The 15,003-nt window shown below is 42.5% G+C and overlaps 1 protein-coding gene across 2 annotated transcripts in view; it reads right to left on the bottom strand.

The window, feature by feature from the left end:
- The window catches only part of LOC115253729 (monocarboxylate transporter 12), a 384,960-nt gene that overhangs the window by 336,570 nt on the left and 33,387 nt on the right, over positions 1-15,003 (bottom strand). For both annotated transcript variants that reach the window (XM_062845527.1, XM_029861664.2), the window contains exon 2: positions 12,894-13,369. In XM_062845527.1, coding sequence (XP_062701511.1) covers positions 12,894-13,236 — 343 coding nt within the window. In that variant the 5' untranslated portion in view covers positions 13,237-13,369. The remainder of the gene's footprint in view (positions 1-12,893; positions 13,370-15,003) is intronic.

Here is a 15,003-nt window from a genome sequence, read left to right as displayed (position 1 = left end):
TTCGAGGAGAGAGTAGTCCTTGCTTTTACTACTGTAGTAGAAGACGGCCTCAGCCCCACACTACCCTAACCTTCCTGTTAGGGTGTCTTCTGAGCAGATTCTCCCCCTATGGTTTAGAAGGAGAAAAAAAAACACCAATGCGAAGCAGCTTTATCAAGAGAATGTCAAGGTTGACAGTTTCAAAAGCAGCCTTAATATCTGTTCAAACTGCGTTTGTTTGCGACCCATAATCCATCGCACTGATTATTATTATTACCTGCAGCAGGTAGAAGTAAAGTCAACCAAATTACTTTCCATTGAACCTTGGGTAGAATCCATGTTGAGATTCGATGATGTAACTGCTACCTGCAATAGGAAATTGCTGAAACTGAAGTGATTTGTTAAAAATAGCTACCAGTGGAGCCACCAGTGAAGTGCCACATTTTTTGAAGATACAGGACGCAATGCCATCAATACATACTAAAGTCGAAGCATGTATGATTGTATGTTTATATGCTTGTATACTTATATGTTTGTATGTTTGTCTATTTATATGTTTATATGTATGTATGTATGTATGTATGTATATATGTACGCCAGAACATAGGAATAACTCTGAAATGCGTCAAGAAATTTCAATCAAATTTGGTATACACATTCCTTTAGGATGTGGAGGTGGTAGCAAGGATATTTATATTCAAGATGGCGGCTTAGGTTCCAAGATGGCGGTCAAAACTCCAGAGTATATGCTTTTTAACGACAATGCTGCTTCGGATACTATGCAATATGGGTATCTATCGATCGGGCTTCACAAGTAGAACTCAAAAATGAATATCCGACGCCATTTTGAAATCAAAGATGGCGGACCATATCCAATATGGCCGCCATGAAATGGCAGTTTGATCTATAATACCATGGAATATGGGTATCTATCGATCGGGCTCGATGAGAAGAAGTCAAAAATCGATATTTTACGCCATTTTGAAATCCAAAATGGCGGACCATAACCAAGATGGCGGCCACGGACTGGTAGTTCGAACTATGATACCATGTAGTATGGGTAACGATCGATCGGGCATGATGAGTAGAAGTAAAAAATCGATATTTAACGACATTTTGAAATCCAAGATGGCGGACCATATCCAAGATGGCGCCCATGGAATGGTAGTTTGAGCTATGATACCATGCAATATGGGTATCTACCGATCGGGCTTGATGAGTAGAAGTTAAAATCAATATCTGCCGCCTTTTTTGAATCCAAGATGGCGGACCATATTCCAAGATGGCGGTCATGGAATGGTGGTTTGAGCTGTGACACCATGCAATATGGGTATCTATCGATCGGGCTTGATGAGTAGAAGTCAAAAATCAATATCCAACGCCATTTTGGGAGCCAAGATGGCGGACCATATTCCAAGATGGCGGCCATGGAATGGTGGTTTGAGCTATGACACCATGCAATATGGGTATCTATCGATCGGGCATGATGAGTAGAAGTAAAAAATCGATATTTTACGCCATTTTGAAATTCAAGATGGCGAACCATATCCAAGATGGCGGCCACAGAATGGTAGTTTGAGCTATGATGCTATATGGGTATCTACCGATCGGGCTTCATGAGTAGAACTCAAAAATGAATATCCAACGCCATTTTGAAACCCAAGATGGCGGCCCATATTCAAGATGACGGCCACAGAATGAGAGTTTGAGCTATGATTCCATGCAATATGGGTATCTATCGATCGGGCTTCATGAGTAGAACTCAAAAATGAATATCCAACGCCATTTTGAAACCCAAGATGGCGGACCACACCCAAGTTAGTGGCCACTGAATGGTAGTTTGAGCTATAATACCATGCAATATACGTATCTAAAGGGTAGATGGTAGGGTAGTGGGTGGAATAAAAGGTGGAGCAGACGGACGGGTAGAGGGTTTGGGTGAATAATAGAGTAGAGGGAGTGGAGTAGAAGGTTAGGGTAGAGGATAGGGTGGACAATAGGGAGAAGGGTAGAATAGAGAGTAGGTTTGAGGGTAGGAAAAATGTTAGGGTAGAAAACAGGGTAGACGGTACGATTAAGCACAATATAGACTAGAGGGTACTAAAAAGGATAGGGCAGTGGTTATAGTAGAGGATAGTTTAGAGGGTAGGGTTGAATGTTATGATAGAGCGTAGGATAGAGGGTTGGAATAGAGGGCAATGAAGACAGTAAGGTAGAGGCTAGAGAATAGGGTGAAGAATTGAGATGAGATTAGATGAGCTGAGGTTCTTTTTGAGATACCTCCAGGAATTCTCTCCAGGATTTCTTCAGTCATTCATTTCGAGAATCTTCTCAGGCTTATTCCCGAGATTCCTTCAGATATTGCTTCCGAGATTGCTGAATGGATTGCTCCGGAGTTCTCTTTAGGGATTTTTGCAGGCGTTGTTTTGGAAAATCCTGAAAGGATTCTGTTAATTATTCTTTTCTGCATTCTTTCAGAGATTTGTGCTGGAATTCCTTCAAAGATTCCTTCCATGATTCTTGCTGTTATTCTTTAAGGGATCTCTCCTGAAAAAAAAATGAAAAAAAAAATATATGTTTCTTCCGAGATTGTTTTCAGGCAACCCTAGATCATAGAGACATCTTCTATGGTTCTTGCAGGAATGCCTGCTCAGCTTCTGGTCCGCATTCCTGTCATGATCTCTCTAAGGAATACATCAGGTATTCTTTACGGGATTCCTTCAGGAATAACTTCAGGGATTTCTGCCAGAATTGCTTTAGAAAATCCTGAAAGGATTCTTTCAGAAATTTTACCCAGCATTCTTTCACGGATTTCTTCTGGAATTACTTCACAGATTCATTTTAGTATACTTTCAAAGTGTTCTGTCGAAACATATTCAGATAATCCTAATGGAATTCTTTCTATGAGCCTGGATCCTCGCTCGGGACTTATACAGCAATTCCTCCTGGGATTTCTTCTGTGATTATTTCTGGGATTCCTACCAAGCTTTCAGTTGAGATTCGCTCAGAACTCCACCAGATATGACTCTCAGAATTCTTTCTGTATTTCCTCCCGGGATTCATTTGGGGATTTCACGTTATCTTTTCGATGTAACTTTGATAGTGCCCAGAATAACACCATAAAATTCACATATTGTTCACGAATAAACCATCATGGAGTAGTACAAACATAAGTGGAGAAGCCGTGTAGAGTATATCTGGTTGGAATTTTATATCAAAACATGGAATGATGATGAACCTGGGCGTGTTAGTAGAATACCTGTAAATACAAGACACCGAAGACGACCATATAGTTGAGGTCAAAATACGTATCTGTCAAAGGAGACAAAATAAATGGAACAGTACAGTCAGGTCTTTTTTTACGCGGTTTAGTCGTCTTATTTTTGCATGATTCGTCGAGAAATGGTGAGACTTTTTTTAAGCGGTTTTTTGAATTTTGAACTGATTTTTTTTTACGCGGTACGTATCCCCCGCGTAAAAAACCTGACTGTACTTAACACGATTTTTTTTAATATAAAAAACTTCTGAAAAGTTTACGTATGGTGAATACGTAAAGAGAGTTTGTGGGGTGCTGAAGGAAAAACTCAATTACTGTACATATTAGAATTAGTTATCTGTGTAAAATATAACTTCTAAAGTATTTTAACGTTTGCTTATGCCACATATAGTGAGCTCTCTTTATTTGATTTGTTTAAAAAAATGAGAAATGTTGAACATTGCAGTCGAAACTACATGAATTTACAAGAAGCATACATTGCATACTTTTAGGCGTTTATCGGGTTATATATTTGCCCCAATTTATAAGTCCTTTTTCTATCCTTTTTGAGTGGTTATCATCTCTCTCACTTGTTTAGAGCTGCATTTTATCTATACGGATCAGAATATAACGATAGCGTAGAAGTTGTGTTGAAGTAGAACTCGAGAAAATTATCAGATATTGAGGACCTACAATGAAGAATTTTTTTGGAACTACACCATAGACTTCCATTTTTTTCATCAAATCATGCTTATTTTATTCGAACTTGACCTTTGATAACAAATTTATTTGAAGATTTAAATTGTGAGACACCTTGGGCGTTAACGGGTTAATGATTTCGAAAGAATGGGACAGGAAAAAATGACTGAAGTATGTGGCAACTGATATGCCCGCTCCGGAGCACCTCAAACAGGTTCCGTGAGGGCCTCTCAAACACAATAACACACGAAATAATCACTTTTAGCCATTTGGCAAAACAAACACCTCCCCCACCCTCTGACCACAGTACAATCCGGAATATCTCCGGAATGGTTCGGGATATTACATGGCCATTTGAGTGTAATAAACTTGCACCAATTTATGATCAATTGAGGGCGACTTTAAAAAAATCGGATGAAAATTAACATGGAATACATCCAAGTCTAATACGTCACATGACACGATGCGATTGGCTACTTCGGCCTCCGCAGCTGTTGTAGGCGGCACCCTTGCGCTATTTGTCGTGCTTGAGCTCGAGGAACATTTCACCCGTACGAGTACGAGCTGGGCGTCGCTTTGCATCGCCTTCAAGACGTCAGAGTAGCTACTTAGACTGTTTGGTGTTGGCGCATAATTTGTCTCGCGTATGGCACCTGTCCGCATACCTTTCATTGGCGTGGCTGAGGTCCATTTGTTCAGGCTCAACCTTTCCTGCCTTGCAGGCCGCCTGACCGGTTTCAGATTTGCCAACACTTCTGCCGGTTGTATACCATTTCACCGAAAACCATTTCGCGGAATTTTTTTTCGCGGTGTAACATTTCGCGGAATGAACCATTTCGCCGAAAACCATTTCGCGGAATGACTTTTCGCGGAATGTACTGTTTCGCGGAATACCATTTCGCAGAATTTAATATTTTGCATATAATTATGGAACAACACATTATTTTCTCTGCTAAACTTTATTAGCTCCATCATCGATTCATGAGCAATCATAATCACCTTAGCTCTACGATTGTATGAATTGATGTTAAATCTGATACTTTTATGAAAAAAAAATGTTGCCTCCTTTGATTCGTAGACGGTTCTTAGGCCGAGTGTCATTAAGTCGAATGGAAATAAAAACGAATGCACATTAGACGTAATGACCAACAAGCCATCGTTGTTACATATGTAGATTGAAACAGACTGTTCTATCCAGTAACGTTGTTGTTTGGCGAACGAATTGCTAAATGTTTCATCATTTATCTTCTTTTTATCGAAAGCTGTTCATGTGTTGCGCAGTTTGCGGCGAACTAATTGATAACTTTATAGAACATTTGACCTTCTTTCGATAATAGGCTGTTCTTTCAAGCTACACTGTTGAAAATTTTGGCTGACAATCAAACTGGTAACTTCAACTGAGTGAGTTTTTTTTTGGTAACTAGGCTGCTGACCCTACTGTTTTTATCCTTCTTCAAATCAAAAGCTGTTTCGAGTTGCATTGTTTTCTTTTTATCTGCATTAACGAGATTTTTAGCCCTAGGCTAGTTCATCTCGGGACCCACGCTTTACTTCCTTTCCGAAGGAAGAAATTTTGTGAGTTTGTCGGGAGTGGGGTTTGATCCCAGGTCCTCGGCGTGATAGTCAAGTGTTCTAACAATCCCACCAGGTTCGCTCCCTCAAGAGTTGCATTGTTGTGTTATTTATTGGAGGTCTCACCCCTCACTTCTCAGTCCGTAGGAGATTTGTTCGTCTTTTTTTAAATAGGCTGTTCTTCCAAATAACACTTGCGGGTTAACAAACTGGTATCTACATCTAAGATTGTTCCTTCTTTTAAGAAAAGGTTGTTCATTTATAAGTTGCAGTGCTACAGTGTTGTTTGGTGACCCAGCAACTAACTAATTTCTCTAAGATATTTCCTGCGTCTAATAATAGACAGATCTGTCAAGGCCTATTATCCAATTGGTTACATATATATTCAGCCCAATAATTATTCGACCTAATGTCCATTCAGCTAAATATTCTTCAGCCTAATGACCCAGCATCATAATTCTGGATCTGAACCTGCTTCTAAGCCTCCACACTTTCACCCTTATTGATTGAAAGCATTATATATCAAAATTTTGCTATTTGTAAACCGGGTGACAATATAACCCTCAAGTCAAGTAGCACTCCTTCTATGTTTTGATATATCTAACTAGCTTATACTTGTATAATAGATATAAGAATGGTTCTCAGGTTTTTCCATTTCAAACATATGCTTTTATTTTTAATAGGAAACTTCCTTCTTTTGATAAAAGGCTGCTCTTTCATAAATATTATGTATTTTTTTTTGTATAAAAACTGCCAAATTTATATTATTAGTGAATTTCCCTTCTTTCATAAGTAGGTTGTTCTTTCAAAGTTTACTGTTACAAAAATTTAAATATTGATTTGAAACATTTCATTTTTCACTTGCTGATTAATTTTGAATCTTATCATGATGTTGTTTCTCGGTCAATTAAATTTTTCTCTCTCATTAACGTTTTTCCGCGAAACGGTACATTCCGCCAAATGGTTTTCGGCGAAACGGTGCATTCCGCGAAATGGTACATTCCGCCAAATGTCATTCCGCGAAATGTTACACCGCGAAAAGGAATTCCGCGAAATGGTTTTCGGCGAAATGTTATACAATCCTTCTGCCCTCTCTTACTGCGCTAACCGGAGCAATGGTGCAGTGGACCTTGTGTTTCTCCGAGACAATCAGCTGCCCTTCTTTAGTCTCACTTGAGGCTTAATAAGGGCGGGATTATGAAGATGTTGTTAATTAGTTCAAATTTTCACCTATATGGTTTCGCATTATGCGATTTACACAGTGTATTCTGTGTATCCTCGCCTTTGGCGTTTTCCAATCGATACCGATTTGGTTTTATTGTTGCTGTTCTTTGTTGTGCTGCTGTTGCGAAGAGTTTAATCTTACCTAGTTTGGGTAGTGGCTACGGTTAAGATAGCTCAGATCAATCTTCAGCATATAAGAACAGCAACGATCAATCTTTGCAGACTTATGCAAAATGGTACAGCCCAAGTGGCCTTGGTACAAGAACCTTACTTTCGTAAGGGAAATTTCTATCTAGGAAACCTTGTGAACCCGGTGTTTGCCACTTTCAGTAAACATGAAATGGCAAACTCGCGTGTCATGCCTCGAGCCTGTGTGCTTGTCAACAACGCAATAGTTGCTACACTCATCTCTGAACTAACCACCAGAGATGTATGTGCTATCACAATTGATGTATCTGTTGGAAACCTCAACAGGAAATACGTCTATTGTTCTGTGTATTTACCACATGATGAACCATCCCCTACGGATGCTTTCAAACAAGTCATCGCATACTGCACTTCAAAAGGCCTTCCGCTAATTGTTGGCAGTGATGCTAATGCTCACCATATCATCTGGGGCAGCTCAGACATTAACTTGAGAGGCTCCAGTTTGATGGAGTACTTAAGTAGTACAGATCTTGGATTACTTAACATAGGCAACCGCCCAACCTTCATGGTATCTGCTAGAGAGGAAGTGTTAGATATAACGCTTTGCTCTAGCAGAATTAGTCACGAGCTGACCAATTGGCATGTGTCAGATGAAGAATCTTTATCTGACCATCGCTACATCTTTTTTGAACATTTAAATGTTACTTCGCAAACATTGCGTTTCAGGAATCCTCGGTCAACAAACTGGGATCTTTATACTGATTTGGTTGCAGCCAAATTTCATGGATATTCACCATCCATTGACACTCCAAGTGATTTAGATGATGCCGTTGATACTACAACGACCTTCATCATGGAAGCTTTTGAAGAAGCATGCCCTCTACGGTCTGTGAAGATCACAAGAGGAACCCCTTGGTGGAACTCTGATCTGGCGAAACTCAGGAAACAATGTAGAAAGAGTTGGAACAGACGACGTTCGGCTGGTTCGGAGGCTTTCAGGTCGGCTCGCAAGGCCTACAGGAAAGCTCTCCGGTCTGCTGAACGATCCGGCTGGAAAAACCTTTGTACAAATGTTTCCAGCTTGAGTGAAGTCAGTCGGTTAAACAAAATCCTTGCGAAATCTAAGGATTTCCGGGTGAACGAACTTCGTTTGCCAAATGGCGATCTGACTTCCTCTGATGAGGAAGTTCTGGAATGCTTATTCAGCACACACTTCCCTGGATGTGTGGATATTACATCTTCGGATGATCCTGATGTCTTTTCTTGTAGTTATGATTCTTTAGCTTCGGCTCGGAGTATTGTAACTATAGAATCGATTGAGTGGGCTCTTAATAGCTTTGCTCCTTTCAAATCTCCTGGGGCAGATGGGATTTATCCTATTTTGCTTCAGAAGGGATTTGATTATTTCAAACATGTTTTGAAAAAACTACTTGTTTGCAGTTTTGCTACAGGGTATATTCCCAAATCCTGGAGGGATATTACTGTAAAGTTTATTCCAAAAGTGGGTCGTGCGTCGTATGAAGAAGCAAAGAGTTTCAGACCTATCAGTTTGACCTCTTTTCTTCTGAAATGCTTAGAATGCATTGTGGATCATCATATCCGTGATGTTCATCTGGCCAACGTGCCTCTTCATGTGAACCAACATGCCTACCAATCTGGTAAGTCCACTGTGACTCTTTTACACAAGGTTGTTTACGATATCGAGAAAGCATTCGCTCAAAAGCAATCTTGTTTGGGTGTTTTCTTAGATATCGAGGGTGCCTTTGACAACGTGCCTTTCGATGCCATATTGGAAGCCGCACGGAGTCATGGTATATCTCCAATGATTTCCAATTGGATTCACCAAATGCTCAAAAACCGATATCTCTTCTCGACATTGCGTCTAGCAGGGATTAGGAAATTGAGTGTTTGTGGATGCCCCCAAGGGGGAGTCTTATCGCCGCTTTTGTGGAATCTCGTAGCAGATACGCTATTGAGGCAACTCAATAATAGCGGTTTTCCTACTTATGGTTTTGCCGATGACTGCCTAACATTGTTAGTTGGTATGTGCATCAGCACCCTTTTCGACCTGATGCAAAACGCCCTTCAGGTAGTTGAGGGTTGGTGTCGCCAATATGGCCTTTCGGTTAATCCGAGTAAAACATCTATTGTTCTTTTCACGGAAAGGCGAAACCGTAATGGCGTTCGACCTTTGCGTCTCTTTGATTCTGAAATCGATGTGACTGAACAGGTAAAGTACGTTGGAGTCATTCTTGATTCCAAGCTTTCCTGGACACCTCACATTGAGTTCAGAATCAAGAAAGCTTGTATGGCCTTCGGGCAATGCCGGCGTACTTTTGGTACAACTTGGGGTCTAAAACCCAAGTATATCAAATGGATTTACACAACTGTGGTTCGGCCAATATTGGCTTATGGATGTCTTGTGTGGTGGCAAAAGGGTGAAGTGAGAACGGTCCAATCAAAATTAGGCCATCTCCAAAGGATGTGCTTAATGGCGATGTCTGGAGCGTTCTCTTTAACTCCTACGGCAGCGCTAGAAGTTCTCTTTGACGTTGCCCCACTACACATTCATCTCAAGCAAGAAGCCCTTTCTTACACTTACCGGTTACGGGTACTCGGTCTACTAGAGGAAACTCCTGTGAACCGCAGTTCAACACACACCTCGTTGTTTCCACTTTTGGTGAATTGGGACAAAATTGTCCTTGCTCCAAGTGATCTTACAATTGCTTGTAATTTTCCATATAGGACATTTTCCACGAAATTCCCTTCCCGGGAAGAGTGGACATCTGGTTATCTGGAAAGAAGTATTTCAGACGGCATCGTATGTTACACTGATGGCTCCCTTCTCGAAGGTCGAGCAGGTGCTGGTGTTTATTCTCGTGAGCTAAGGCTGTATCAGTCTTATTCACTTGGTAGACACTGTACCGTTTTTCAGGCCGAAATCTTTGCTCTTATGTGCGGAGTGCAATCAGCACTTCAGCAGCACGTAATGGGCAAAGTAATATACTTCTGTTCAGATAGCCAGGCTGCTATTAAAGCACTTGCTTCGGCCAACTCCAGGTCGAAGATAGTTATCGCTTGTCGAACTCAAATCGAGGAGCTGAATTCAGCAAACGCTGTTCACCTTGTATGGGTACCTGGTCATTCTTCCATCGCTGGAAATGAATTGGCTGATGAGTTAGCTCGCTCTGGAGCATCACATGACTTCATTGGCCCTGAGCCAGCTATTCCGATATCGAAGTGTTGGATTAAGCTTCAGATTCACACCTGGGCTGTCACTCAACACAGACAATATTGGAATAGTTTGGAGTCATGTCGTCAAACCAAATTGTATAGTGCTGAGCCATCTCTACGGGTGGCGAAGTATCTAACTAATCTGTCTAAGCAGAATTGCAGCATGCTGGTCAAAGCATTGACTGGCCACTGCCGACTCAGCTATCACATGGCGAATATTCAGCAAGCTGATTCATTTGCCTGTGATAGCTGTGAATCCGATTATGGAACTTCGTATCATTTGATATGTAACTGTCCAGTTTTCGCGCAACTGCGTTTCCGAGTATTCGGTAAACACTTATTAAGTGAAACTGACTTCAGAAACCTGAATCTTCAGGATATTCTGTTGTTCTTAACCCGCTGTGGTAAAAAGCTATAGGCTCTCTTTCGCTTTATGCGTTATTACAGTGCCCTTTTCAGGGCGCTGTTTGAACCCATTGTGGTACGCTTGTGCGTTAGTACCCTCTTCCAGGGTATTTTTCCTATTTCCCTACCTGTCCCTATCCCCATCCAAATCCTTTTTCCTTCCTTTTCCCTCAGGTAGATGATGAAATAGGCTGTTATTTTGGCGATGGCACAAATGTCCCAAATGGAGGATAACGTGCCTCTGGAGCCGGCCTTCTGATACCTGATACCTGATAGACTGTTTGGTGTTGGCGCATAATTTGTCTCGCGTATGGCACCTGTCCGCATACCTTTCATTGGCGTGGCTGAGGTCCATTTGTTCAGGCTCAACCTTTCCTGCCTTGCAGGCCGCCTGACCGGTTTCAGATTTGCCAACACTTCTGCCCTCTACTACCCTGGCTTTGTGAGTACCACCTGGTAAACATCCACTTGTTGGCTGCCTTGAACGCTTCTGCGGTTTCATGTCGTGCGTAATCGCGTCTTGCATACCCTACGGGCTACCTGCGAATGCGTAGGCTTCTTTCTGGGTAGACTTCGGTACCTTCAGCTTCACGAGCTCTTCTACTGCCGCTGTTGCCATGGTCCTGCTTGGCCGTTATCGATGCCTTCAGGGTCTGCTTGAGGTACTTACTGATGTTAGACTTCAAGGACGCAAAGTCAAAGATGAAGTCTAGCTGCTGCGCAGCCACCTTCATCAAAGAGAGCCCATTTCTATTTTTATTGATGGCGCTCATCAACCTGTTGAGTGTTGAGTAGACACCTCCATTGCTTAGAGAAAAAAAAAACTTCTGTCAATTGCTGAAATACGTTTGCATAAAAACGCTTAAAAACCAGGCCCAAAGGACTCAATTTTTAGTTTACAATGTATTATCGGCGCAATGTACCAACGAATTTCTTCAAAATACCGGATACCGTCGTGGTGACCTTTTTCGCTGACGTGCTCCATCAGTCAGGATTATGATTGTAAGCCCCGTTTCCTGGCTCATATTTCAACAACTTTCATACGCAACTTTACATCGATTCTCGCGCGGTTATCCAGTCAGCCGTGATGGTCATAATTTTCCCCCTTCGAATAATTCAAATCGGCTCCGTGTACTTGCGACATGTTATTTTAATTTCAGCACCAGATTGGGACCGTTTCTGTTTGCATTTTTTTTTGTTGGTTTCGGATGTTGTTTTTACTCTCTTCATCATCGGTCAACATGCGAACTGTCGAACGGATTACCGCACCGCGACACCGACACGGACAGGCAGTTTGCATTCTTTGCTGCATTTCACCGGGGCGTCGGTCGTCATCATCATCGGGGCTTTGCAGTCTGATCGCGGCGGCGGCGGTTGTTGCGGTTGACGGGCTTAATGAATTGGATATTTTTAATCCTTTCCTCTCGGATGAGTGAACTTTTTCCGAAAGTACCTTTTTTAACGGTTTTCAAAAGTAGTCGTCAAAATTAAACCTTCTGCTCCAGATTGGACGAAGTTTTGTACATTTTGCGTGGCAATCGGATTAAGACGATAAGAGAGATTTTTTTCGCTTCCAATTAAAGTGCTATTTGTGGACATGCAAAACCAAAAAAAAAACTAAAGCATTCCCTTTTGATACCCTGCAAAAAAGGACCTAAATCATCAATAGCCTCATGAACGCGCCCAGTCTTCCCATCCGGCAACAGTAGTGGGTAGTGTGAGGAGGTTAAGTGCGTAATGTCAGGCCTCAAAAGACAGGCGAAAGGACCTTCACTCAGGCGGAATGATTGATGAAAGTGATATCAGCAGAAAGTAATTTTAGGCTCATCTTGTGTGATTGCCTCCCCTGGTTCGATGGGTAGCTGCATGAGAACCAGCCGGCTGATGGCCGCTGACACTGGCTGCCGCCGCCGGGCTGATACGGGTTATGCCTTTCACCGGATTTCGGTCATCTTTTATCGATTCCTAAACGGAATAATTTTCCGGATCTTCGACCAGATTGTGGCCCATTTCTACTGATTGGCTTGAATGAGTTGCCATTAGTTTTGGGTTGTTCGGGAAATGTTCGGTTTTTCCTCGTTAATGTTGGGTTTCAGCATGTTTCGTGATTAATGAATAAGATAGTTTTACACAAGTGTACTAATTGCAAGAATAAAGGTTATACTTTGTTTCTTAAGTGGTGACGCAGTGCTATCATGGTAAAACCAGAGCTTGTTTCTCAAGGTTTCCAAATTTTTGCGCTCTTGTAATGGAAATAACTTCACCCTAGGCACATTATTTAGACAGCACCAGACTGCATATACAAAAAGGTTTGAAACTCCTTAGATATGATATATTATGACAAACACGATAAACACACACTATCAGTTCTACTCACCTGTATCCGTATAGCTCTTGCCATAGTACAGCATAGTGTAGCCCAGCAGCAGCCCGAAGCTCAGCTGTATCCCGTGGGTCATCGTGTGCACCATAACGCCGACCACCACCACTATCCAGCCCCAGCCGCCCTCCGGATAGTACCGCCGGCAGAGCAACCTGCGGGCCGCCATCAGCTGTTGAAAGGTGGGCGAAGGCGGCATTCCATTCTTCTTGCAATGCGTTCCGTTGGGTGCCCCGTGGGGATCACCTTGCCCGTCGCAGCCTCCATCGCCGGCACCACCCGCACCCACCGGTGATTGGGCCAGCAAGGGCCACGATAGGGCCCTCACCAGGGAAGACATGGTGCGGTGTGCACTGATTTGCGGGCGATTTCTGGGAAATATCACTTTTCACTATAATGTACTTGAACATTCATCAACTGGTTTCATATTCACGGCTGCATTCATTTTTTTTATATTGCTGTAACTTTGGTTACTAGAAAAAAAAAAAACACAAGCTTATAGGCATGGCGCGATTCCGTCCAGGAGCACAAATTCACATCTAATTATTTTCACAGAGCTACTAGTTTAAGGTGCGTTTTAGAAAGAATCAGAGCATAAAGCCCGCACCTGAAAGCCTCCTGAACGCACCTCATTGAAATATTCTGAAGCATTTAAAACACTACCCTGAAATCCTTTTGAACTCCCCAGAAACCTCCTTGAGCATCCTTGAGATTCTATGAAACCCTTTGAAACCCTGCAATGCCTCTGAAGCTACCTGAAGCGTACCTGAGACCTCCTAAGACCCTTCAAACGCCTCAGGATACCCTTGAGCTGTTCCGAGACGCCTCTGAAATCTCATTGAACACCCCTGATCCTCTATAAAGCCTATGGGACCACCTGTAACGTCTGTAAACACCTGTGGAAACCCTCTGAAACAACCTGAAATTATTCGAAACACCTCTGAAATGGTAGTGAAACCTTCATAATCCCCTAGGTACTCCTAAACACCTCGAAATGACACCCCCAGAAACCCCTTGAGACGCCCTGAATGCGTGTAGCAAGACTCCCCTCCCTGCTACAATGTCGTGCGAGCTTGTTATGCATAACGCTAGGCGTAATGCATTGCCTGCGCGATTGAGCGGTGGACCCAACTACATAAATGCCTGACACCCTAGGCACACCACTGTGATCCCCGCATTTTAATCGCTTCGGGAAACTCCCCGAGCCTCCCGGAACGCTTCCCAAATACCTCTGAAATACCTCTAAGATCCCTCAAGGCCCCCTTAGGCTTTTTGAATTCATACGATACCCCTCAAATCACCCATGTGAAATCCTGAGACCCCTTGAATTACCCTTGACTCCCTGAATCACCCCTGAAAACCCATTAAAAATATTTCAGGCCCCGTGAAATGCCGCTGAAACCCCTGAGACACACCAAAAAGATACTCTGAGAACTCTGAAACTCTGAATCGCCTCTGAAAACCTCTGAAACCTACTGAAACCGCCTGAAGAACGCCTGAAATAATTTGAAACGCTCCTGAAACACTCTTAAAACCTCTGAACTCGTGACCCCACAAACGCTCATGAAACACCCATGTAAGTTGAACTCAGCTCTCTAGAAGATCTCCAGAAAGCATCCGAACCCTGCAAAATCTACGGCAACGCCCTGAAACGTTTGAAAACCCTTAAAACTCCCTTGAAGCTCACCAGAATGCCTCAGAAGTCACCAAATCCCACGAAAATCCTTCTGAAATTTCCTTTGACGCTTTGAATCGTCTTGAAATGCTTCTTAAGTCCCGTGAAACTCTCCTAGAGCTCCCATGAAAATCTATGAAGCTCCCTTAAATTCGTCTGAAACTCCCGAAACGCATGAAACGCTCCCGAAACTTGCTTAAACTCGCCCAAAGTTCACCATGACACCACGTAAAATCTTCGATAACTCCTATAAGCCTTCTGAAATGCCTCCATACGGCTCTGTAACCTCTGCACCCCCTGAAGCTCTTTGGAACTGAAACGCCTCGAAACCACTTAAAAACTAATCTCTCCTAAAGCTTCCCCGAAAGCCTCTGGACCCCTTTAAATTAATAAAAAAACGTACTGAAATAGCTTGAAGGCTTTATGAAACGT

The sequence above is a fragment of the Aedes albopictus genome, chromosome 1, assembly GCF_035046485.1.
Source record: "Aedes albopictus strain Foshan chromosome 1, AalbF5, whole genome shotgun sequence".
NCBI lineage: Eukaryota > Metazoa > Arthropoda > Insecta > Diptera > Culicidae > Aedes > Aedes albopictus.
The sequence above is the reverse complement of the archived record's forward strand: the minus strand, read 5'-3'. Positions and strand labels throughout refer to the sequence as shown.